The following is a 25844-nucleotide window of genomic DNA, read 5'->3' as shown; positions in this document are numbered from 1 at the left end:
AGGTGAACGGCACGACAAGTGCTTGTGACTCCGTGGTCAAGCAACAACGACTGCTTGACCACGGAGTGACAAGGGGCAGGCCTTGGTGTGAGAAGTGCATGGGGAGGAAAGGGAGAGAGACAACTGAAGTAACGGAGGAAACTATAAAAATTGACATTACGCGCCAGTGGCATACCACATTTAACAAACCAAACAATTGAAATACCATAATAGAAGGTAAAGTAAAAACCTAAACCGGTCCGTGCATGAATAACGGTAGGCTATAAAATAAAATACGGTATTCTGCCCAGCCCTATGGAGGAATAGTAAAGCGTTTCCTTGTGTTTTTTCTTGCAGAGAGAATGAGACCCGCCATTGTTAGCCTCCCGCCTCTCTCCCTCAGCGGCAGGGAGTTTTTCCTGTTTTCCAGTAATGATAATAGGGCTTGCAGGAAGAGGACGTCTGGGTGCCCAAATAATGATCACTATCGATTGTCCTCGGAGACAATGGGCTGCTGAAGATGGACACCTTTCGGTTGCTAGGAGACATGAACTGCCACCATTGGCACGGTGATATGGTTGGATCCACTGGGGGAAAGGCGGGAGGAGCAAAAAGGGCCCAGGGATGTTGGGATTGGATCCCAGCACTCCAGAGATGGGGAGAGCGAGAGAATAGGGGATAGAACGAAGGAGAGAGTGATTGGCTAAGGTTAATAAGGAATAATGAAGGACTTTTGTTGTTTCTCACACTGATGAAGTTAGCGCCTGCCTGTGATTGTGCTCATTCACAATCTCCTTCACACCACTCTCATACAAACACATGCATGTTCCTCTCAGGTTTGTTTACCATGTTTGACTGTACGCCTACACCTAATATGATTTCCAAAGGGTTTTGATTGGAAATAAGACGTGAGTAGGCCTCGCAATCACTGGGCATCCCAGGTTGCCTATTACAGAGATGCATCTCTCAGCCTCACAGGGCTGTGGTGTCCTCGGGATGCTGTGTGTTGTTCTGCAGGGCAGCACCAATGATTTATATATACACTAGATGACTGACAGGGAGTGTTGTTTTGAAGCCACTGCACCTCCAACTTGGCACTCCCCCACCATTGTAAAAAATATTTTGGAAGGTATAGAAATGCATTTGTTAATGTCTACATTTGTTTTTGCCACGTTTATTCTATTAGACACTTTAATGCATACTTTTACATTATATTATGTGAGCTAAACATACAAATATATATGTACAGTGAGGGAAAAAAGCATTTGATCCCCTGCTGATTTTGTACGTTTGCCCACTGACAAAGACATGATCAGTCTATAATTTTAATGGTAGGTTTATTTGAACAGTGAGAGACAGAATAACAACAAAAAAATCCAGAAAAATGCATGTCAAAAATGTTATAAATTGATTTGCATTTTAATGAGGGAAATAAGTGTTTGACCTCTGCAAAACATGACTTAGTACTTGGTGGCAACACCCTTGTTGGCAATCACAGAGGTCAGATGTTTCTTGTAGTTGGCCACCAGGTTTGCACACATCTCAGGAGGGATTTTGTCCCACTCCTCTTTGCAGATCTTCTCCAAGTCATTAAGGTTTCGAGGCTGACGTTTGGCAACTCGAACCTTCAGCTCCCTCCACAGATTTTCTATGGGATTAAGGTCTGGAGACTGGCTAGGCCACTCCAGGACCTTAATGTGCTTCTTCTTGAGCCACTCCTTTGTTGCCTTGGCCGTGTGTTTTGGGTCATTGTCATGCTGGAATACCCATCCACGACCCATTTTCAATGCCCTGGCTGAGGGAAGGAGGTTCTCACCCAAGATTTGACGGTACATGGCCCCGTCCATCGTCCCTTTGATGCGGTGAAGTTGTCCCCTTAGCAGAAAAACACCCCCAAAGCATAATGTTTCCACCTCCATGTTTGACGGTGGGGATGGTGTTCTTGGGGTCATAGGCAGCATTCCTCCTCCTCCAAACACGGCGAGTTGAGTTGATGCCAAAGAGCTCCATTTTGGTCTCATCTGACCACAACACTTTCACCCAGTTCTCCTCTGAATCATTCAGATGTTCATTGGCAAACTTCAGACGGGCATGTATATGTGCTTTCTTGAGCAGGAGGAACTTGCGGGCACTGCAGGATTTCAGTCCTTCACGGCGTAGTGTGTTACCAATTGTTTTCTAGGTGACTATGGTCACAGCTGCCTTGAGATCATTGACAAGATCCTCCCGTGTAGTTCTGGGCTGATTCCTCACCGTTCTCATGATCATTGCAACTCCACGAGGTGAGATCTTGCATGGAGCCCCAGGCCGAGGCAGATTGACAGTTATTTTGTGTTTTTTCCATTTGAGAATAATCGCACCAACTGTTGTCACCTTCTCACCAAGCTGCTTGGCAATGGTCTTGTAGCCCATTCCAGCCTTGTGTAGGTCTACAATCTTGTCCCTGACATCCTTGGAGAGCTCTTTGGTCTAAGCCATGGTGGAGAGTTTGGAATCTGATTGATTGATTGCTTCTGTGGACAGGTGTCTTTTATACAGGTAACAAACTGAGATTAGGAGCACTCCCTTTAAGAGTGTGCTCCTAATCTCAGCTCGTTACCTGTATAAAAGACACCTGGGAGGCAGAAATCTTTCTGATTGAGAGGGGGTCAAATAATTATTTCCCTCATTAAAATGCAAATCAATTTATAACATTTTTGACATGCCTTTTTCTGGATTTTTTTGTTGTTATTCTGTCTCTCACTGTTCAAATAAACCTACCATTAAAATTATAGACTGATCATTTCTTTGTCAGTGGGAAAACGTACAAAATCAGCAGGGGATCAAATACTTTTTTCCCTCACTGTATATAAACATTTTCATGAAAGTACATTTTTTTGAAAGTTCTAATGTTACTGTCCCCACTACAACGCCACAATACTTAAATACATGTAAATAGTTCCTTGAAACATTTAATTGAAATACTGTAGAATTCCATTAATTCCTATGGAAAACTGCAGTGTAGGGGCAGGAGTTTTTCTGGACCATAGATAGCCTATAACTTGGTCTGCAGTGCAGTTTTTCCTGGTCAGGTCCTGTGGTTAGGAAAACGACTTAAGTGTCAGAGCAGCCACACACACCAAACACTATGAGATTCGCGGCGACGTGGGGAGCAAGAAAATACCCTCCATCTGGCTAGAAACTCGTTGCAGGTTTTGATAATCAGTGTTTTTCTCACTTTTAATCCTACATTCGTAGTCAAAAGTTTTGAGAATGACACAAATATTAATTTTCACAAAGTCTGCTGCCTTAGTTTTTATGATGGCAATTTGCATATACTCCAGAATGTTATGAAGAGTGATCAGATGAATTGCAATTAATTGTAAAGTCCCTATTTGCCATGAAAATGAACTTAATCCCCAAAAGACATTTCCACTGCATTTCAGCCCTGCCACAAAAGGACCAGCTGACATCATGTCAGTGATTCTCTCGTTAACACAGGTGAGAGTGTTGACGAGGACAAGGCTGGAGATCACTCTGTCATGTTGATTGAGTTAGAATAACAGACTGGAAGCTTTAAAATTAGGGTGGTGCTTGAAATCATTGTTCTTCCTCTGTTAACCATGGTTACCTGCAAGGAAACACGTGCCGTCATCATTGCTTTGCACAAAAAGGGCTTCACAGGCAAGGATATTGCTGCTAGTAAGATTGCACCTAAATCAACCATTTATCGGATCATCAAGAACTTCAAGGAGAGAGGTTCAATTATTGTGAAGAAGGCTTCAGGGCGCCCAAGAAAGTCCAGCAAGCGCCAGGACCGTCTCCTAAAGTTGATTCAGCTGCGGGATCGGGGCACCACCAGTGCAGAGCTTGCTCAGGAATGGCAGCAGGCAGGTGTGAGTGCATCTGCACGCACAGTGAGGCGAATACTTTTGGAGGATGGCCTGGTGTCAAGAAGGGCAGCAAGGAAGCCACTTCTCTCCAGGAAAAACATCAGGGTTAGACTGATATTCTGCAAAAGGTACAGGGATTGGACTGCTGAGGACTGGGGAAAAGTCATTTTCTCTGATGAATCCCCTTTCCGATTGTTTGGGGCATCCGGAAAAAATATTGTCCGGAGAAGACAAGGTGAGCGCTACCATCAGTCCTGTGTCATGCCAACAGTAAAGCATCCTGAGACCATTCATGTGTGGGGTTGCTTCTCAGCCAAGGAAGTGGGCTCACTCACAATTTTGCCTAAGAACACAGCCATGAACAAAGAATGGTACCAACACATCCTCCGAGAGCAACTTCTCCCAACCATCCAAGAACAGTTTGGTGACGAACAATGCCTTTTCCAGCATGATGGAGCACCTTGCCATAAGGCAAAAGTGATAACTAAGTGGCTCGGGGAACAAAACATCGACATTTTGGGTCCATGGCCAGGAAACTCCCCAGAATTTAATCCCATTGAGAACTTGTGGTCAATCCTCAAGAGGCGGGTGGACAAACAAAAACCCACAAACTCCAAGCATTGATTATGCAAGAATGGGCTGCCATCAGTCAGGATGTAGGCCAGAAGTTGTGGCCCAGAAGTTAATTGACAGCATGCCAGGGCGGATTGCAGAGGTCTTGAAAAAGAAGGGTCAACACTGCAAATATTGACTCTGTGCATAAACTTAATGTAATTGTCAATAAAGGCCTTTGACACTTATGGAATGCTTGTAATTATACTTCAGTATACAATAGTAACATCTGACAAAAATATCTAAAAACACTGAAGCAGCAAACTTTGTGAAGACCAATACTTGTGTCATTCTCAAAACTTTTGACCACGACTGTACTCTGTTATGTCACAGATAAGTATTTTTTAGCACCTTATCTTTTTAAACCACAGATCATAGAAACACACTGTTTTCACAAATGTAGACACTGGTATTTTGCTGGAGATAATGAATATGAGGTTGAAAAGTGGCAGAATTGCCCTTCTAAGTTGTGCTACCCTGTGATTTGCAACATGATTGATTTCAATGCTTAATAATCAGAAGGCTGCTATTTGATTCATCTGGCATTTCATTTTCTTTTTACTGGAACTAAGCAAATAAGTGATTGTCTGTCATTGCTTTGTGATATTGGCTCAGTTGGAAGAACTGAAGATATGAATATTTACGGAGTGCCTTTGGATAAGGAATTTCTGTATCCCAATTTGCCCAGGCTAACAATCCGGATATATCTGCGTATGTGCAGGATTTTGTTTTACGGAGCCAAGTGCCCACTCCGCTGCCTACGTAGCTGCTGTGCTGAGTGTTCTGCTGCCGCTCCCCCCTACTTGATCGCCTTTGTATGGTCACTTGTGTAGCCTACAAAGTTCATGTTGTACACAACTGTTCGAACTATTGCAGTGAAGTGTGGAACTCTTTCTTATTGGTCTATTAACTGGCAAATGAACTCGGCCATTGTCAGACTTTGTACCGGTCCGGATACACGCTCGGCTGCCTATAACTTTCGGCTGCCCAGAGGTGGAACGAAGCAAGACACAGACACGCAGTCTAATTAGAGATTCATAGTTTTTTTTCCATCATCATTGATTAGCCTACATCACCACACACAACCCAGATTGTTTTTCCTCAATTGTAGGAACTGCGTCCTGCTTGTGCAACTGCAATATCCGATACAACAGACAGACAGAGAAGGTTGTAGCCTTCATAATATTTGTGTTTTGGAATGTTCGTTCACATCGCCTAAGCTATATGGAGTTGTTTAAAGGTCATACCAAAGATCGTTTAGCTATTTGATTTTGAATTTTAAGACCCCTTGAAGTATAAAAACAAATACATAAAATATTTGAAATAATTTTTGGTCTTACTGAATAACAGATTCTCTACATGGAACAGTCTCCATATATACTTCCATTCATTTTTTCAACTGGTACCGGGGGACCTTCAGACGAGTCTTGTGAGGCCTGTGAGCGTCGTAGAGCAAAACATGTACATGTTCGGGAGCGTCTCACCTTTGCACAGAGGGGTCATATTAGTGTGTAGCCCAAACGGTTTGGACGCTACAGACAGAAGTTGGCAGATTGGCTGTACCGACTTTAGACGAGTCACCTGACACTTGTGGAGGTCGTAGATCAAAATGGAGAACACCAGTGTGTTCGTGAGAGTCATCTTTCCATAGAGGGGCGCTACAGCTGATTATGTGAGAAGACCGATTTTCGGGATGTCTCATGGTCTGACAAACACCACTCTAGCTCTGTCACCTTTCACCGCAGATGCGTAAGAGGGACATAAGTAAATTGCAGTTTTTCCAGAATAGAGCAACACGTATTGCACTTAGATGTACACGGAGCCTGAATATCAGTAACATGCATTTCAATCTCTCCTGGCTCGAAGTTTAGGAGAGATTTTCTGCATCGCAATTGGTCTTTGTGCGAGGTGTTGATGTGTTGAAGGTTTCCGAACTGTCTGTTCAAGCAGTTGGCACACAGTTCGAACACTCATCGGTACAACATAAGACATGCAATCAGAGGTCTCTTCACAGTCCCCAGGTCCTGAACAGAGGCTGGGAAACACACAGTATTAAATAGAGCCATGACTACATGGAATGCTCTGCCACCCCAGGTACCTCAAGCTAACAATAAAAACAGATTCTAAAAACAGATAAAAGAACACTTTATGGCACAACTGGGTCTGTGAAGAGACAGCCATTTGATATATATTTTTGTATTGTAATTTGCACTGTATTATGTAGGTGGTTGGCCTTGCACGAGCCTTGGCTTATGGGAGCTGGAACAGCTCATATTGCAGGAGCCGTCACCTGTTTCTGAAGCGTGAGGCAGAGGCAGGATATTATGTAGTGTTATGTATTTTATTTGTTGTTTTGTTTCCTGCTTTGACCCCAGGATGAGTAGCTGCCAAAGCTAATTGGGTATCCCAATAAAATACTAAATACTACTATCTAAACTTGTACTAATCATGGTCGAATTACCGTCCGGTGGGCCCCCATGGATTTTGGTAGTCACTCTGTCAGATATCATATTAAAAATTACCAACATTTCTCTCCGCCCCATGGCAGAGTTGCAAGACATTAACTCTAAAACTTCCAATTTCGCTTAGGGCCCCCAAAAGGCTAGAGCCAGTCTCTTACTGCATGTGTGGGTATGGATGTGGGTACGCAGACCCTCGAGCCACTGCGGCCCCTGTGATGATTTCAAATTTTTTGTGGCCTCCACCCCGTCAAAGTTGCCAAAACCTGGTTTATGCTATTGCTTCAAAACTGCAATAGAGGTTTTAGGCAATTATACAGTATTTGACTACACTATGGTGAGAAAAACACGCTGACATGCTACTGTGTAAAAACTGTAATTAGAATATGAATAATTTGAAATGAACCCCCTGTGTGTCTCTCTCTCTCCCCAGGTGATGGAGTGTGCTGGGCATTAGTAGGAGCTCTGTAGGACACAGCCAGCATACGTACGTGAAGGTCAGGGGTCATGTGTCATCCTGCAGCCTGATGCCCACCCTCCCGTCACCCTCACTGGCCATGGACGGGGAGAACTACCTGCACCCAGAAGGGCCGCAGCTGGACAGCAGCATGTTCGAAGTGGCCTCTTCCAATATGGAGGTACGTCGTATGCACACACACACTACACATGTTTACACATCCACCCATTTGGTAAACACAAAAGTTCCAGGAAAATGTGCAACATAATATGCTAATAATAGAAGGCTACATAATATGCTAATATTATTCCAGCAAATGTGGCTCCATAATAGAGGCTATATTATAGTATGCAAATAACAATGTTATTGTCATCAACAAGTTCGTGTTAGCATGCTCTTCATTGTAATCAGGGAGCTAATATATGACTCCCGAGTGGCGCAAGGCACTGCATCGCAGTACTAGCTGTGCCACTAGAGATCCTGGTTCGAGTCCAGGCAAAGGTATGCATTCACTAACTGTAAGTCGCTCTGGATAAGAGCGTCTGCTAAATGACTAAAATGTAAATATACAATGCATTCGGAAAGTATTCAGACCCCTTCCCTTTTTCCAAATGTTGTTACGTTACAGCTTTATTGTAAAATTGATTAAAAAAATTATTCCTCATCAATCTACACACAATACCCCATAATGACAAAGTGATAACACATTTACATGCGAAATTGAGCTCAGGTGCATCCTGTTTCCATTGATCATCCTTGAGATGTTTCTACAACTTGATTGGAGTCCACCTGTTGTAAATTCAATTGATTGGACATGATTTGGCACACACCTGTCTATATAAGGTCCCACAGTTGACAGTGCATGTCAGAGCAAAAACCAAGCGATGAGGTCGAAGGAATTGTCTGTAGAGCTCCGAGACAGGATTGTGTCAAAGCACAGATCTGGGGAAGGGTACCAAAAACATCTGCAGCATTGAAGGTCCCCATGAACACTGCGGCCTCCATCATTCTTAAATGGAAGAGGTTTGTAACCACCAAGACTCTTCCTAGAGCTGGCCGCCCGGCCAAACTGAGCAATCGGGGGAGAAGGGCCTTGGTCAGGGAGGTGACCCAGAACCCGATGGTCACTCTGACAGAGCTCCAGAGTTCCTCTGTGGAAATGGAAGAACCTTCCAGAAGGACAACCATCTCGGCAGCAATCCACCAATCAGGCCTTTATATAGCTGTGCAGCGACACTCCCCATCCAACCTGACAGAGCTTGAGAAGAGTGGAGACACTCCCCAAATACAGGTGTGCCAAGCTTGTAGCGTCATACCCAAGAAGACTCGAGGCTGTAATCGTTGCCAAAGGTGCTTCAACAAAGTACTGAGTAAAGGGTCTGAATTTATATACAGTACCAGTCAAACGTTTGGACTCGTTTGAACTCATTCAAGGGTTTTTCTTTATTTTTACTATTTTCTACAGTGTAGAATAATAGTGAAGACATCAAAACTATGAAAAAACACATATGGAATCATGTAGTAACCAAAAAAGTGTTAAACAAATCAAAATATATTTTATATTTGAGATTCTTCAAAGTAGCCACCCTTTGCCTTGATGACAGCTTTGCACACTCTTGGCATTCTCTCAACCAGCTTCTTGAGGAATGCTTTTCCAACAGTCTTGAAGGAGTTCCCACATATGCTGAACACTTGTTGGCTGCTTTTCCTTCACTCTGCGGTCCAACTCATCCCAAACCATCTCAATTGGGTTGAGGGCGGGTGATTGTGGAGGCCAGGTCATCTGATACAGCACTCCATCACTCTCCTTGGTCAAATAGCCCTTACACAGCCTGGAGGTGTTTTTTGGGTCATTGTCCTGTCGAAAAACAAATGATAGTTCCACTAAGTGCAAACCAGATGGCATGGCGTATTGCTGTAGAATGCTGTGGTAGCCATGTTGGTTAAGTGTGCCTTGAATTGTAAATAAATCCCTGACAGTGTCACCAGCAAAGCACCCCCACACCATCACACCTCCTCCTACATGCTTCACGGTGGGAACCACACATGCGGAGATCATCCGTTCACCTACTCTGCGTCTCACAAAGACACGGTGGGTGGAACCAAACATCTCAAATTCGGACTCATCAGACCAAAGGACAGATCCCCACCAGTCTAATGTCCATTGCTCGTGTTTCTTGGCCCAAGTAAGTCTCTTCTTCTTATTGGTGTCCTTTAGTAGTTGTTTCTTTGCTGAAATTCGACCATGAAGGCCTGGTTCACACAGTCTCCTCTAAACAGTTGATGTTGAGATGTGTCTGATACTTGAACTCAGTGAAGCATTTATTTGGGCTGCAATCATAGGTGCAGTTAACTCTAATGAACTTATCCTCTGCAGCAGAGGTAACTCTGGGTCTTCCTTTCCTGTGGCGTTCCTCATGAGAGCCAGTTTCATCGTAGCACTTGATGGTTTTTGCGACTGCACTTGAAGAAACTTTCAAAGTTCTTGACATTGACTGACGTTCATGTCTTAAAGTAATGATGGACTGTCGTTTTGTCTTTGCTTATTTGAGCTGTTCTTGCCATTAATATGGACTTGGTCTTTTACCAAATAGGGCTATCTTCTGTATACCACCCCTACCTTGTCACTACACAACTGATTGGCTCAAACGCATTAAGAAGGAAAGAAATTCACAAATTAACTTTTTGAAACGCATTACGTGACTACCTCATGAAGCTGGTTGAGAGAATGCCAAGCGTGTGCAAAGCTGTCATCAAGGCAACTTTGAAGAATCTCAAATCTCAAATATATTTTGATTTGTTTAACACTTTTTTGGTTACTACATGATTCCATATGTTATTTCATAGTTTTGATGTCTTCACTATTATTCTACAATGTAGAAAACCCTTGAATGAGTAGGTGTGTCCAAACTTTTAACTGGCACTGTATTTTTTAAATAAATGTCTAAAAACTAGTTTTTGCTTTGTCATTATGGGGTATTGTGTGTAGATTGATGAGGGGAAAAAACAATAATCAATTTTAGAATAAGGCTGTAACGTAACAAAATGTGGAAAAAGTCAAGTGGCCTGATTACTTTCCGAATGCACTGTAAATACTATACATGTCAATCTCTCTTGGCTATGAGTTGAGGAGAGACTTGACTGCATCACTTATTTTTATAAGAAACATTTAATGTGTTGAATTCCAAATTGTTTGCATAGTCAACATACACACAGCTCTGACACACACACTTACCCCACCAGACATGCCACCAGGGGACTTTTCACAGTCCCCAAATCCAGAAGAAATTCAAGAAAGGGTACAGTATTATATAGAGACATAATTACATGGAACCCTTCCATCTCATATTGCTCAAATGAACAGCACACCTGGCTTTAAAAAAAAGATAGAGCAGCACCTCACGGCACAACGCCTCTCCCCTATTTGACCTAGATATTGATATGTAGGCTATTTGTGCCGTTTTTACATTTATGTAGTTCTGTCCTTGAGCTGTTCTTGTCAATTCATGTTCAGTATTATGTAATGTTTCATGTTTTCTGTGGAACCCAGGAAGAGAATGGGGATCCTAATAAAATACAAAATACTGTCATGGTGGTTTAGGACACTTTAACTTAACCAGAACCTGGAACACAAAAAATGGCTGTCATGCGTTAGACTGTTTGACATTTGGGTTGGGACAGTGACGTCTTTGTGGTGACAGTTATCTCGACTGATGCAGGGCCTGATACTGGTTCAGGTATTAACTAGTGCAAGGCATCATCTGTGTCTCCCTTTAGGAGACGCTGGCACTATCTAGTTTCTCAGACTCAGAGGAACAAAGACATGGTAAATGGTTTGCCCAATAGCACTCTGGTTGTTTTCTTGATGGCACTCTGTGAAATGCACTGGTGAAAATAAAAGCACTTGTGCACTATATTCACAAATGTAATTTTTGGTAAAAGGGTACACCTTAAACTAATCTTTTAGGTTGTCACAAAGGTTTATCTTCATGAATGCAGATAACTTTTATATGATTCCTGACCAAGTAATTTGACAATATAAATGCAAAGCGTTTATGACCCTATGATATCCAGTCTCATATAGTGTTGTGTTTGAGTCTTCTTAGGCATGGTTAACTAATGAACCTTTTATCTTCTCTGTTTCAGAGTTCTATGTATCCCTCTGCTTCCTGGGGATCATTCTCACAGCAGTCTGAAGGATACAGCGCACACTGCCCTATGCAATCTGGAAACCAGTAAGTAACCAATCACCTCTCGTACCTTTCCTTACCCTCCCCTTCCCTCTGCTGTTTTACATGTGATGTGTGTAACCCTTTCTGTCACACACTGACATGTGAGATCACATGACAGTGTGTCAATGCATGTAATCTCTAGGAAAGGTTAATAATACCTCTACTTGGCCATCACTGTCAGTGAAGTTGTCCTTCATATTTGCACTTTGTTTTTGTAGTAGATCTGGTTGAGAATAGTAAGAGATATCATTTCCCCTGTTACACAGGGCTTATTAAACCCAAATTAACAAGGCAGCCGTCAAATACATTATTCAAAAGTGCCCCTAACAATAAAGTCCCAGTCAAAGTACCAATGCGTATCGAGTGTAATATTTAGCAGATTGTCATGTTTTGCATTTGCCAGTCTTAAAATCCGGGGGTGGCCTTCAGTTCCTTTATTAAATCTCCTTAATTTCCTGTGGAGGGCTGCCTGGCTGGCGTCGCCCTCGCTGCGGAGGATGAAGGTTATCTCTGCATCTGGCAGCGGGCCCTTCCCTGGCCTCCCAGTCAACTGAGATGTGCGGCTCACACTGCTCCCAAACACACACCTCTCAGACAAACACACACCTCTCAGACAAACACACACCTCTCAAACAAATATTGTGGTTAAACTCAAATATACTAATTGATAAAAAAAACATTCTTATTTTTTATTTTATTTTTTAAAGGTATAATTTACATTTTTACATTTGAGTCATTTAGCAGACGGTCTTATCCAGAGCGACTTACAGTTGGTGAATGCATACTTTTTTTTTTTCATACTGGCCCCCCGTGGGAATCGAACCCACAACCCTGGCGTTGCAAGCGCCATGCTCTACCAACTGAGCTATACATAAATTATATCATAGGTAGGACTGGTGGAGTTATATCGCACATGCAGCTAACAAAAACATATGGAAATGTCTGCTCTACCCAAAATTACAACATTTACATTTGAGTCATTTAGCAGACGGTCTTATCCAGAGCGACTTAGTTAGTGAATGCATACTTTATTTTTTTCATACTGGCCCCCCGTGGGAATCGAACCCACAACCCTGGCGTTGCAAGCGCCATGCTCTACCAACTGAGCTATACATAAATTATATCATAGGTAGGACTGGTGGAGTTATATCGCACATGCAGCTAACAAAAACATATGGAAATATCTGCTCTACCCAAAATTACAACATTTACATTTTAGTAATTTAGCAGACGCTCTTATCCAGAGCGACTTACAGTTAGTGAGTGCATACATTTTCATTAACAAAATAATTGCAGCATTACCGCAAAAATGGAAGAGGAAAGTGGAAGGGGGAAAAAGTAAGGAACTTGTCTGTCGGCCCTGCATTAAAGAACATAATTGGTTAAACAAATTTGTGATAAATAAAAAAGTATACCAGTTCTATATCGTGGAGCTCCGCCCCATAGGGGAGCTCTGCTCCTATTGGTTTACCCCGCTGCCTAGGCAGCGAACAGCCTGAGACAAAATTATGCACACACCTGCAGCCAATAGGAGTATAGGTGTCCCTATAAGAGGGGACGCTTCCCCTCAATCAGCCTCCCATTATCTTCAGCGACTGGACTGGACTGAAGAAGCCGATAAGAAGACTCAGGACGAAGACAACGCCGTAGATTTTCCAGATCATCAACGTCGTCCTAAAATGAGCACACCAGGAGATTTTCCACCCCCAAAAGCTATTTTCAGAGCTCAGTGTCGCTGTTCCTCTATGGTGGCTGCTGACCCCCACAACTTATGTTTCTTGTGTCTAGGGTCACAGCACGCCAGGGACGGCCTCATAGATCCCCCACTATGCGCCAGCTGCGCCCTCCTTTCATTGAAAGAGAGGAAGCAGCATTGGGCATTTTTTAGGGAGGATATTCCTCTTGAGGATGTGCTATCAGTGTTAGCCTCAGCTTCTGAGGCATCATCTGAGGGCGCTGACTCAGGAGATGACAGGGATATTGGGGAAGAGATGGATATTCCAGCGGAACAATCCATCCCTCTGACCCATGATTTTAAGACCCCATTTCCATTGGAAAGGGCGAGGTCTTTTTCATCCCTGGGCGATGATGATGCGGGCTCTGAGAATTCAGCAGCCACATCATACGCCACAGCCTCTCTGCGCTCTGACTTTCCAGGGCTCATCGAGAGGGCTGCCGAGCGCCTGCAGATTAAGCTGCCCCCCATTCCCTCCAACCCGGAAGTGGATATGATGGAGGGCGGTTCTTATTCCAGGCCCAGGAGGGCGGCGGAGCCTCTGGCACCGACCATGCCCTCGCCTGGTAAGTATGTGGAGGGCTCATTGGAGGCACCTTTAGCGGCGTGTTCGCCGGCTAAGGCGTACCTCCCATTCACCAGGGTAGAAGGCAGACAGCAGGGCTTTTCAAGGGGAATCCCTAGGCTCGAGAGCGCCCTGGCTGCGTATCTCGTGCCGGGTTCGAGTCCCTGGCCCTCGTCCAAGAAAGCCGTTCTACCCACACAGAAGGACCGACTCACAGCACAGCTGGTTGAGAAGTCCTTCGTGCTGGGAGCCCAGGCCATAGCAGCTGCGAATAATATTGCCTCCTAGCAGCCTCTCTGTCCCGCCTAACAACGGGTAAGTCTGAGCTCACTGGGGAGGAAGTTCAAGAGGCGTCCAGAATTTCTGGCGCTATTCTCCACTTAACGCAGGCATCAGCTGTGTGTGCGGGGAGGTCCATGGCCACTTCGGTGGTGGTGGAATGACACCTTTGGCTGACTATGATAGCCATGAAAGAGACAGACAGAGCCGCGTTACTGAACGCCCCCATCTCATACGACGGCCTGTTTGGGGTCGCCATCAAAGGTGCGACGGAGCATTTTATGAGGCTTGACGAGGAGAGGAAGCAGCTGGCCAGACACCTGCCACTGGGAGGAAGACTCGGCCCTGCACCGAAACGACCGTCAAGCTCCACCGCCTCAAGTAGACAGGGGTCTACAGCGAGGCGTCGTGCCCGGCGCCATGCAGCGACTTCCAGCAGCAGAGAAGCGGGCCCTGCCCCTCCTGCGGAGCCAGAGGTCCCGACCGTGCCGTTGACGAGAGAGGTCGTCAGAGCATCTTCTTGGAAGCACCCGAAGGGTGGCCAGAAGAGACGGCGCCTATGAGGGGGCGAGAATGGGAGACGGCACAGCGGCTGGTACGACTGTGCCCACTATTCCCCCCCACCCTTCTGTTGAGGGTATGGAGGGAACTGTTGTTGTTGATGTGCTGAATAAAGAGTTGGCTCCAATTGACTTTGTCACAAGAGAGCCCCTTTTCCATGATACATCCGAGAACGTTCAAGCTCCTTCTCTCTCTCTCTCACCACTCTGAGTGTAGCTCAGCCCACCAAGGGTGCGTAGTTGAACACACACATGAGGCGGGTGTTAAAAAGGTAACAAGGCGCCGCCTTGCTTTACCTCATAAAGACCTCACATTACAGACTTCTAGGAGTGCTGTGAAGGTCTCACATAGCAGACTGCAGTCACAGCCAGGTAATGGAATGATGACGCAATCGCTATTCGGGGACGGCGCTCTGTCTCAGGCTAACGCCTCAGTCAGTGCAGTTCAGACCCGTGCTGCGTTCACGTAGGGCCGGGATATCGAGGTTACGGGTTTAACCAACATATCGGCGCCCCCGTTTCTCTCAGAACACGCTAATGTTTCCTCTCCCTTTCTTGGGAGGCCCGCCTTGGGCTGTTCCACCACTTCAGTGTTGAGGAACAGCGGCGGTGAGGGCCGTTGAGGAATACAGGTCCTTCCTACTGAATGTACCACAGCTTCGCGCTCTTCCGCTTTCTCTGCATTGCTGGGAGTGGCGGCGAAGCTGTAACCTCTCCCTCTGGTTAGACCAGACGTTGCAGAAGGGTTATGCCATCCAATTTCATCGGGGGTGGTGGAGACGGTGATGAAAACGCCCGAAAAAGTCGCCGCTCTCGTTGCAGAGATTACGGAACTTTTGGCGATGGAGGCGGTCACAGTAGTTCCCTGGGAGCAAAGGAACAAAGGGCTATATTCGCCCTATTTCCTGGTGCCGAAAAAGACATGGGGAATGAGGCCGATATTGGATTTACGCATTCTCAACGAGAGCGTAGCCAAACGACCCTTCCGAATGCTAACGACAAAATGTCTACTGGAATGTGTCCAGAATGGAGACTTTTGTACGAGCATAGACCTAAAGGACGCGTACTGTCATGTGCCGTGCAGCCACGTCACATGAAGTTTCTGCAGTTCGCCTTTCAAGGGGTGGCGTACGAGTTCATGAGGATGCCATTCGGGTACGCCCTGGCACCTCGCACGTTTTCCAAATGTGTGGAGGCGGTATTGGATCCGTTGCGTCATCAGGGAATAAGGCTACTAGCCTACCTAGACGACCTACTGGTTCTCGCCCCGTCAGCAGAGCTGGCGTTCACTCACACGACACAGACAGTGATTCATCTCACGCGTCTGGGGTTCGCTGTGAATTGGAAAAAGAGCGCATCCTGGCCCAGTCATCAGATTGTCTATCTGGGGATACAGATAGACACTGTAACGATGAATTTCGGACCCTCGAAGGGTTGCTATGTTGCTAGCCCTACGAAGGTTTCGTCCGAATCACATGGTAACGGCGCTTTCGGTCATGTCACTCTTGGGTCTCATGTCGTCGGCCCATTTCGTGGTTCCGCTGGGACTCCTGCGCATGCGCAGGATACAGCGATGGTTCGCCCAACTACGACTAGACCCAGTGTGTCAACGTCGTCGGTTGGTGGTGGTTCCCCTCTCGCTCAGTGCAGATCTGAACTATTGGAGAGACCCGCATGTTCTCACGCACGGCGTCCCAATAGGCAAAGTGTCCTCCTACATTCCAGTGTTTACAGATGCCTCTCTGACTGGATGGGGAGGGACATGTCAGACCCAAGCGATAGAAGGTGTGTGGCCTCTTTCGAGTCGTCACATCAACCTCGTAGAGTTGGAAACGATTCTACTGGTTCTGATCCACTTCGCGTCTACCCTTCGGGGTCGCGATGTGCTGGTCTGGTCAGACAACCGAACCACAGTAGCCCACATCAATTGCCAGGGAGGAGTCAGGTCTCATGCACTCCACAGGGCGGCGGAGGAATTGTGGCTGTGGGCTCACGAGCACCTTCGCTCATTAAGAGCAGCACACATTCCAGGCTACTTGAACATAGGGGCAGACTTCATGTCTCGAGGGGGTCCTCGAGACGACGAGTGGCGTCTGCACCCGAACATCGTTCTCCAAATTTGGGAACGGTCCGGGAGAGCCGAGGTGGATCTATTCGCGTCACGCGCGAACATGCATTGCCCTCTTTGGTTCTCTCTTCGAGCTCAGGACGAACCGCCTCTGGGGAGGGGCGCATTTGCGCACCAACCGTGGCCGAGAGTTCTCCTGTATGCTTTCCCACCGCTGTCCTGCATTCTCCCACTGTTAGCCAGGGTGAGATCAGGCAGGCTGTCAATCATATTGGTGGCTCCCGATCGCCCAGGGGCTCCATGGTTTGCAGAGATTATTCAGATGTTGATTGCGCCACCTTGGCCTGAAGGCTTGGCTCCTGAGAGAGACAGGCTAGAGCGCCGTGGGTTATCTGATTCTGTAATCAGAACCATACAGGGTTCACGTGCCAGTTCCACTTCCAGGGTTTATGCCAGCAAATGGAACGTGTTTTCACAGTGGTGTGCCACAGAAAATGTGGACCCCGTGTGCTGTCAGGTTGAGCGTGTTCTCTCGTTCCTACAGTTCTTATTTGATAAGCAACGATAGCCCACCACCATTAAGGTGTTTACAGTGCCGATTTCAGCTTGTCATGAGGGGTTTGGCAGAGACACTGTCTTCAGCCACCCTCTGGTGAAACGTTTCCTTTTGGGAACGCGGCGGCTTAGGCCAATGTCTAGAGCAACGGTTCTTCAATGGGATTTGGCTCTGGTACTTGAAGCGCTCTGCGAGCTGCCGTTCGAACCATTGAACCAAATTCCCCTCAAGATGCTGTCTTTGAAGACGGCACTGTTGGTCGCTTTGACTACTGCTAAGCGTGTCAGTAATATGTGTGCTCATTCGACGAGACCCGACTGCCTTGCCATTAATGGTGATTTGAGCAGAGCGGTGTTACGTCCTAACCCGGCATTTATGCCAAAGGTTATTAAGAGCTCATATAGATCACAGACCGTGGAGCTGTGGGCTTTTTCTCCCCCTCCCCATGGGGAGAGGAGAGAGGAAAGACTCCATCGCCTGTGCCCAGTGCGCGCTTTGGCGTGTTACGTTGAGCGCACAGCAGCGATTAGGTCATCAGCTGTTTGTGTGTCACGGTGCGGCTGCACTAGGTAGACCACTTTCGAAACAGCGTCTGTCTCATTGGCTTTGCGAAGGCATTGAGACAGCTTATGAGGCAGCGGGGCGACAATTGCCTCAGGGTATAAGAGCCCACTCCACTCGTGGAGTAGCGGCTTCTACTGCCCTTTTCAGAGGAACAGGGGTAGAGGATATTTGTGCAGCGGCGTCGTGGTCGTCACCGTCTCCATTTATCAGTTTCTATCTCTTGGATATGTCTTCTAACTCTTTGGCTCGGTCTGTACTCAGCGTAGCTGATGGGAGACCTTGAGCTAGGAGAAAGGAATGCAGGACTAAAGAGGTAGGTCTCTTTCAGGTCCGCTCCTGTTAGAGGGAGAAATATATGACTGACATGTTCAGTACAGTAGAGGGAATGGTATTAATCTGCCCACCAGTGTTAATGGGTTGGGGCGGGATGATGAGGGAAATAGTTTTGTAACTCTAATACTTTACTATTAGACCGGTCATAAAATATTGACGGAATTGTGACGTCATCTATCTGCTGGTTCAGATTAGTATGACTCATATTCTGGTTATCTGCCCACTAGACATTGGCAATGCCATTGGACTAGGTGGGGCGGATTGTACCGAGGACACAGTATATTGTGACAGTGTGTTACAGTACTGTGGGACTTGGTCACAGCCATTGCTAGGCCCAACCTTTTCATTTAAGTGGGAAGTGTTGGGCTCGGCAGGGAGTACATTTTGGAGCGTTGCGCTCCACCTTAAACCAATAGGAGCAGAGCTCCCCTATGGGGCGGAGCTCCACGATATAGAACGATAGTTACCAGAGTTGTAACTCCAGTTCTATGAGTGGAGCGGAGCCCCATAGGACTTAAGGCCCCGCCGACCCTCCAGTCTCACTGAAGATAATTTCTCGGGAGGCTGATTGAGGGGAAGCGTCCCCTCTTATAGGGACACCTGTACTCCTATTGGCTGCAGGTGTGTGCATAATTTTGTCTCGGGCTGTTCGCTGCCTAGGCAGCGGGGTAAACCAATAGGAGCAGAGCTCCCCTATGGGGCTCCGCTCCACTCATAGAACTGGAGTTAAAACTCCGGTAACTATCGTTTCATTTAATCAATCAATCAATCAATTTTATTTTATATAGCCCTTCTTACATCAGCTAATATCTCGAAGTGCTGTACAGAAACCCAGCCTAAAACCCCAAACAGCTAGTAATGCAGGTGTAGAAGCACGGTGGCTAGGAAAAACTCCCTAGAAAGGCCAAAACCTAGGAAGAAACCTAGAGAGGAACCAGGCTATGAGGGGTGGCCAGTCCTCTTCTGGCTGTGCCGGGTGGAGATTATAACAGAACCATGCCAAGATGTTCAAAAATGTTCATAAGTGACAAGCATGGTCAAATAATAATCAGGAATAAATCTCAGTTGGCTTTTCATAGCCGATCATTAAGAGTTGAAAACAGCAGGTCTGGGACAGGTAGGGGTTCCATAACCGCAGGCAGAACAGTTGAAACTGGAATAGCAGCAAGGCCAGGCGGACTGGGGACAGCAAGGAGTCACCACGGCCGGTAGTCCCGACGTATGGTCCTAGGGCTCAGGTCTCTCAGTTGGCTTTTCATAGCCGATCATTAAGAGTTGAAAACAGCAGGTCTGGGACAGGTAGGGGTTTCGTAGCCGCAGGCAGAACAGTTGACTGGAATAGCAGCAAGGCCAGGCGGACTGGGGACAGCAAGGTGTCATCATGCCCGGTAGTCCTGACGTATGGTCCTAGGGCTCAGGTTCTCAGAGAGAAAGAGAGAACGAGAGAATTAGAGAGAGCATACTTAAATTCACACAGGACACTGGATAAGACAGGAGAAGTACTCCAGGTATAACCAACTAACCCCAGCCCCCCGACACATAAACTACTGCAGCATAAATACTGGAAGCTGAGACAGGAGCGGTCCGGAGACACTGTGGCCCCATCCGAAGAAACCCCCGGACAGGGCCAAACAGGAAGGATATAACCCCACCCACTCTGCCAAAGCACAGCCCCCGCACCACTAGAGGGAAATCCTCAACCACCAACTTACAATCCTGAGACAAGGCCGAGTATAGCCCACAGAGGTCTCCACCACAGCACAAACCAAGGGGGGGCGCCAACCCAGACAGGAAGATCACGTCAGTAACTCAACCCACTCAAGTGACGCACCCCTCCTAGGGACGGCATGAAAGAGCACCAGCAAGCCAGTGACTCAGCCCCTGTAACAGGGTTAGAGGCAGAGAACCCCAGTGGAGAGAGGGGAACCGGCCTGGCAGAGACAGCAAGGGCTGTTCGTTGCTCCAGAGCCTTTCCGTTCACCTTCACACTCCTGGGCCAGACTACACTCAATCATATGACCTACTGAAGAGATAAGTCTTCAGTAAAGACTTAAAGGTTGAGACCGAGTCTGCGTCTCTCACATGGGTAGGCAGACTGTTCCATAAAAATGGAGATCTATAGGAGAAAGCCCTGCCTCCCGCTGTTTGCTTAGAAATTCTAGGGACAATTAGGAGGCCTGCGTCTTGTGACCGTAGCGTACGTATTGGTATGTACGGCAGGACCAACTCGGAAAGATAGGTAGGAGCAAGCCCATGTAACGCTTTATAGGTTAACAGTAAAACCTTGAAATCAGCCCTTGCCTTAACAGGAAGCCAGTGTAGGGAAGCTAGCACTGGAGTAATATGATCAAATTTCTTGGTTCTAGTCAGGATTCTAGCAGCCGTATTTAGCACTAACTGAAGTTTATTTAGTGCTTTATCCGGGTAGCCGGAAAGTAGAGCATTGCAGTAGTCTAACCTAGAAGTAACAAATGCATGGATTAATTTTTTCTGCATCATTTTTGGACAGAAAATTTCTGATTTTTGCAATGTTACGTAGATGGAAAAAAGCTGTCCTTGAAACAGTCTTGATATGTTCGTCAAAAGAGAGATCAGGGTCAAGAGTAACGCCGAGGTCCTTCACAGTTTTATTTGAGACGACTTTACAACCATCAAGATGAATTGTCAGATTTAACAGAAGATCTCTTTGTTTCTTGGGACCTAGAACAAGCATCTCTGTTTTGTCCGAGTTTAAAAGTAGAAAGTTTTCAGCCATCCACTTCCTTATGTCTGAAACACAGGCTTCTAGCGAGGGCAATTTTGGGGCTTCACCATGTTTCATTGAAATGTACAGCTGTGTGTCATCCGCATAGCAGTGAAAGTTAACATTATGTTTTCGAATAACATCCCCAAGAGGTAAAATATATAGTGAAAACAATAGTGGTCCTAAAACGGAACCTTGAGGAACACCGAAATGTACAGTTGATTTGTCGGAGGACAGACCATTCACAGAGACAAACTGATATCTTTCCGACAGGTAAGATCTAAACCAGGCCAGAACTTGTCCGTGTAGACCAATTTGGGTTTCCAGTCTCTCCAAAAGAATGTGGTGATCGATGGTGTCAAAGGCAGCACTAAGGTCTAGTAGCACGAGGACAGATGCAGAGCCTCGGTCTGATGCCATTAAAAGGTCATTTACCACCTTCACAAGTGCAGTCTCAGTGCTATGATGGGGTCTAAAACCAGACTGAAGCATTTCGTATACATTGTTTGTCTTCAGAAAGGCAGTGAGTTGCTGCGCAACAGCTTTTTCTAAAATGTTTGAGAGGAATGGAAGATTCGATATAGGCCGATAGTTTTTTATATTTTCCGGGTCAAGGTTTGGCTTTTTCAAGAGAGGCTTTATCACTGCCACTTTTAGTGAGTTTGGTACACATCCGGTGGATAGAGAGCTGTTTATTATGTTCAACATAGGAGGGCCAAGCACAGGAAGCAGCTCCTTCAGCAGTTTAGTAGGAATAGGATCCAGTATGCAGCTTGAAGGTTTAGAGGCCATGATTATTTTCATCATTGTGTCAAGAGATATAGTACTAAAACACTTAAGTGTCTCTCCCGATCCCAGGCCCTCGCAGAGCTGTGCAGATCCAGGACAGCTAAGCCCTGGAGGAATACGCAGATTCAAAGAGGAGTCCGTAATTTGCTTTCTAATGGTCATGATCTTTTCCTCAAAGAAGTTCATGAATTTATTACTGCTGAAGTGAAAGCCATCCTCTCTTGGGGAATGCTGCTTTTTAGTTAACTTTGCAACAGTATCAAAAAGAAATTTTGGATTGTTCTTATTTTCCTCGATTAAGTTGGAAAAGTAGGATGATCGAGCAGCAGTGAGGGCTCTTCGGTACTGCACGGTACTGTCTTTCCAAGCTAGTCGGAAGACTTCCAGTTTGGTGTGGCGCCATTTCCGTTCCAATTTCCTGGAAGCTTGCTTCAAAGCTCGGGTATTTTCTGTATACCAGGGAGCTAGTTTCTTATGACAAATGTTTTTCGTTTTTAGGGGTGCAACTGCATCTAGGGTATTGCGCAAGGTTAAATTGAGTTCCTCAGTTAAGTGGTTAACTGATTTTTGTCCTCTGACGTCCTTGGGTAGGCAGAAGGAGTCTGGAAGGGCATCAAGGAATTTTTGTGTTGTCTGAGAATTTATAGCACGACTTTTGATGCTCCTTGGTTGGGGTCTGAGCAGATTATTTGTTGCGATTGCAAACGTAATAAAATGGTGGTCCGATAGTCCAGGATTTTGTGGAAAAACATTAAGATCTACAACATTTATTCCATGGGACAAAACTAGGTCCAGAGTATGACTGTGGCAGTGAGTAGGTCCAGAGACATGTTGGACAAAACCCACTGAGTCGATGATGGCTCCGAAAGACTTTTGGAGTGGGTCTGTGGAGTTCTCCATGTGAATATTAAAATCACCAAAAATTAGAATATGATCTGCTATGACTACAAGGTCTGATAGGAATTCAGGAAACTCAGAGAGGAACGCTGTATATGGCCCAGGAGGCCTGTAAACAGTAGCTATAAAAAGTGATTGAGTAGGCTGCATAGATTTCATGACTAGAAGCTCAAAAGATGAAAACGCCATTTTTTTTTTTGTAAATTGAAATTTGCTATCGTAAATGTTAGCAACACCTCCGCCTTTGCGGGATGCACGGGGAATATGGTCACTAGTGTAACCAGGAGGTGAGGCCTCATTTAACACAGCAAATTCATCAGGCTTAAGCCATGTTTCAGTCAGGCCAATCACATCAAGATTATGATCAGTGATTAGTTCATTGACTATGACTGCCTTTGAAGTGAGGGATCTAACATTAAGTAACCCTATTTTGAGATGTGAGGTATCACGATCTCTTTCAATAATGGCAGGAATGGAGGAGGTCTTTATCCTAATAAGATTGCTAGGGTGAACACCGCCATGTTTAGTTTTGCCCAACCTAGGTCGAGGCACAGACACAGTCTCAATGGGTATGGCTGAGCTGACTACACTGACTGTGCTATTGGCAGACTCCACTAAGCTGGCAGGTTGGCTAACAGCCTATTTCACTGTGGGGCTAGAGGAGTTAGAGCCCTATCTATGTTGGTAGATAAGAGGAGAGCACCCCTCCAGCTAGGATGGAGTCCGTCACTCCTCAGCAGGTCAGGCTTGATCCTGTTTGTGGGTGAGTCCCAGAAAGAGGGCCAATTATCCACAAATTCTATCTTTTGGGAGGGGCAGAAAACAGTTTTCAACCAGCGATTGAGTGCTGAGACTCTGCTGTAGAGCTCGTCACTTCCCCTAACTGGGAGGGGGCCAGAGACAATTACTCGATGCCGACACATCTTTCTAGCTGATTTACACGCTGAAGCTATGTTGCACTTGGTGACCTCTGACTGTTTCATCCTAACATCGTTGGTGCCGACGTGGATAACAATATCTCTATACTCTCTACACTTGCCAGTTTTAGCTTTAGCCAGCACCATCTTTAGATTAGCCTTAACGTCGGTAGCCCTGCCCCCTGGTAAACAGTGTATGATCGCTGGGTGATTCGTTTTAAGTCTAATACTGCGGGTAATGGAGTCGCCAATGACCAGGGTTTTCAATTTGTCAGAGCTAATGGTGGGAGCCTTCGGCGTCTCAGACCCCGTAACGGGAGGAGTAGAGACAAGAGAAGACTCAGACTCAGACTCCGACTCGCTACATAATGGGGAAAACCGGTTGAAAGTTTCTGTCGGCTGAATGAGCGACACCGGTTGAGCATTCCAACAGTATTTCCCTCCAGAAGCCATGAGAAAGTTGTCCGGCTGCGGGGACTGTGCGGGGGGATTTATACTAACGTTACTATCTGTACTTACTGGTGGCACAGACGCTGTTTCTTCCTTTCCTACACTGATATTACCCTTGCCTAACGATTGCGTCTGAAGCTGGGCTTGTAGCACAGCTATTCTCGCCGTAAGGCGATCGTTCTCCTGTATATTATGAGTACAGCGACTGCAATTAGAAGACATCATGTTAATGTTACTACTTAGCTTCGGCTGTTGAAGATGTTGACGAACCATGTCCAGATAAAGCGTCCGGAGTGAAAAAGTTGAATAAGGGAAAAAAGTTGCGATGGAAAAAAGGAAAATAAAGTAAAGTTGGCAGCAAAAACGCACAGGAAAATGACTCTTCTGTCTCGGGATAAAACGTCCGGGGTGAAAAAGTTTAACGAAAAAAGATGAGTGAGGACAAAACTAAAAAGTTGGTAAATTTGTTGAACACAGAGATTGATTAAACGTTTATTAAAAGTAAAACGTGAATAGTTTGGCAGGTAGCCAAGTAGCAACAAACAGCACAGCAGCACGGAGACAATGCGGAAGCGAGACGGAAGTCACGTCAGTAGTGTCGGATTCAATACTCTGCGCTGCATGAGGAACATTTAAGGACCAAAGGATTGACAGCCGTCCCATATAGATTGCAAAATAGTTGGGTCTAGACCCTGGTGAGGACGACGAGCACACAGATGAGATTCCCTGAGACTGTTTCTGACATTGTGCAGACATATTTTGGTTTTACAAACCCACAGTTTCATCAGCTGTCCGGGTGGCTGGTCTCAGACGATCCCGCAGGTGAAGAAGCCGGATGTGGAGTTCTTGGGCTGCCATAGTCACGCGTGGTCTGCAGTTGTGAGGCCGGTTGGACACACTGCCAAATTCTCTAAAACGACGTTGGAGGTGGCTTATGGTAGAGAAATGAACATTCCATTCTCTGGCAACAGCTCTGTTGGACATTCCTGCAGTCAGCATGCAAATTGCACGCTCCCTCAACTTGAGACATCTGTGGCATTGTGTTGTGTGATACAACTGCACATTTTAGAGTGGCCTTGTATTGTCCCCAGCACAAGGTGAACCTGTCTAATGATCATGCTGTTTAAGCAGCTTCTTGATATGCCAGACCTGTCAGGTAGATTATCTTGGCAAAGGAGTAATGTTCACTAACAGAATTTTAGAGAAATATGCTTTTTGTGCGTATGGAACATTTCTGGGAATTTTTATTTCAGGTCATGGAACATGGGACCAACACTTTACATGTTGCGTTTATATTTTTGTTCAGTGTATAAAGAAGCCTTCTTTAAATATTAGCTTCTTAGCTACCTAATACATATGTTTTTTCAACGTCAAATTATTGTCAATCCAAAAGCCTAGATATTTAGAGGTGGGAACCTGCTCGATGAAAGAACCATCCAATGCATACATGTGTAAGCCATCTGAATTATTTCTACAAGAATTAGAAAACAGCATACATTTAGCTTTTCCCACATTAGGTACCAATTTTAAATCAACAAGGACTTTCTGCAAGGCGACAAAATCAGATTGCAGCTCCAACAGCCTGGTCAGCCGTAGGGGCAATAGCGTACATAAGTGTCACCTGCATACAGATGAATGTTTCAGGTTTTTGCAGATAGACCAATATCATTTCCTATAAATAGTAAAGACGACAAGTCCCAAAATGGACCCCTACGGGACACCTTTAGTAATACAGAGGTAACTTCACTTGACACCATCAGAAAGCACACATTGTATC

General features: G+C 45.8%; 1 protein-coding gene across 1 annotated transcript in view; it reads left to right on the top strand.

The window, feature by feature from the left end:
• The window catches only part of sbno2b (strawberry notch homolog 2b), a 128809-nt gene that overhangs the window by 30226 nt on the left and 72739 nt on the right, over positions 1–25844 (top strand). The window contains exons 2-3 of the mRNA XM_084163352.1: positions 7356–7560; positions 11526–11614. Coding sequence (XP_084019478.1) covers positions 7450–7560; positions 11526–11614 — 200 coding nt within the window. The 5' untranslated portion in view covers positions 7356–7449. The remainder of the gene's footprint in view (positions 1–7355; positions 7561–11525; positions 11615–25844) is intronic.

This window comes from Coregonus lavaretus, assembly GCF_964263955.1.
Source record: "Coregonus lavaretus genome assembly, chromosome: 6".
NCBI classification, from domain to species: Eukaryota; Metazoa; Chordata; class Actinopteri; order Salmoniformes; family Salmonidae; genus Coregonus; species Coregonus lavaretus.
The sequence above is the reverse complement of the archived record's forward strand: the minus strand, read 5'-3'. Positions and strand labels throughout refer to the sequence as shown.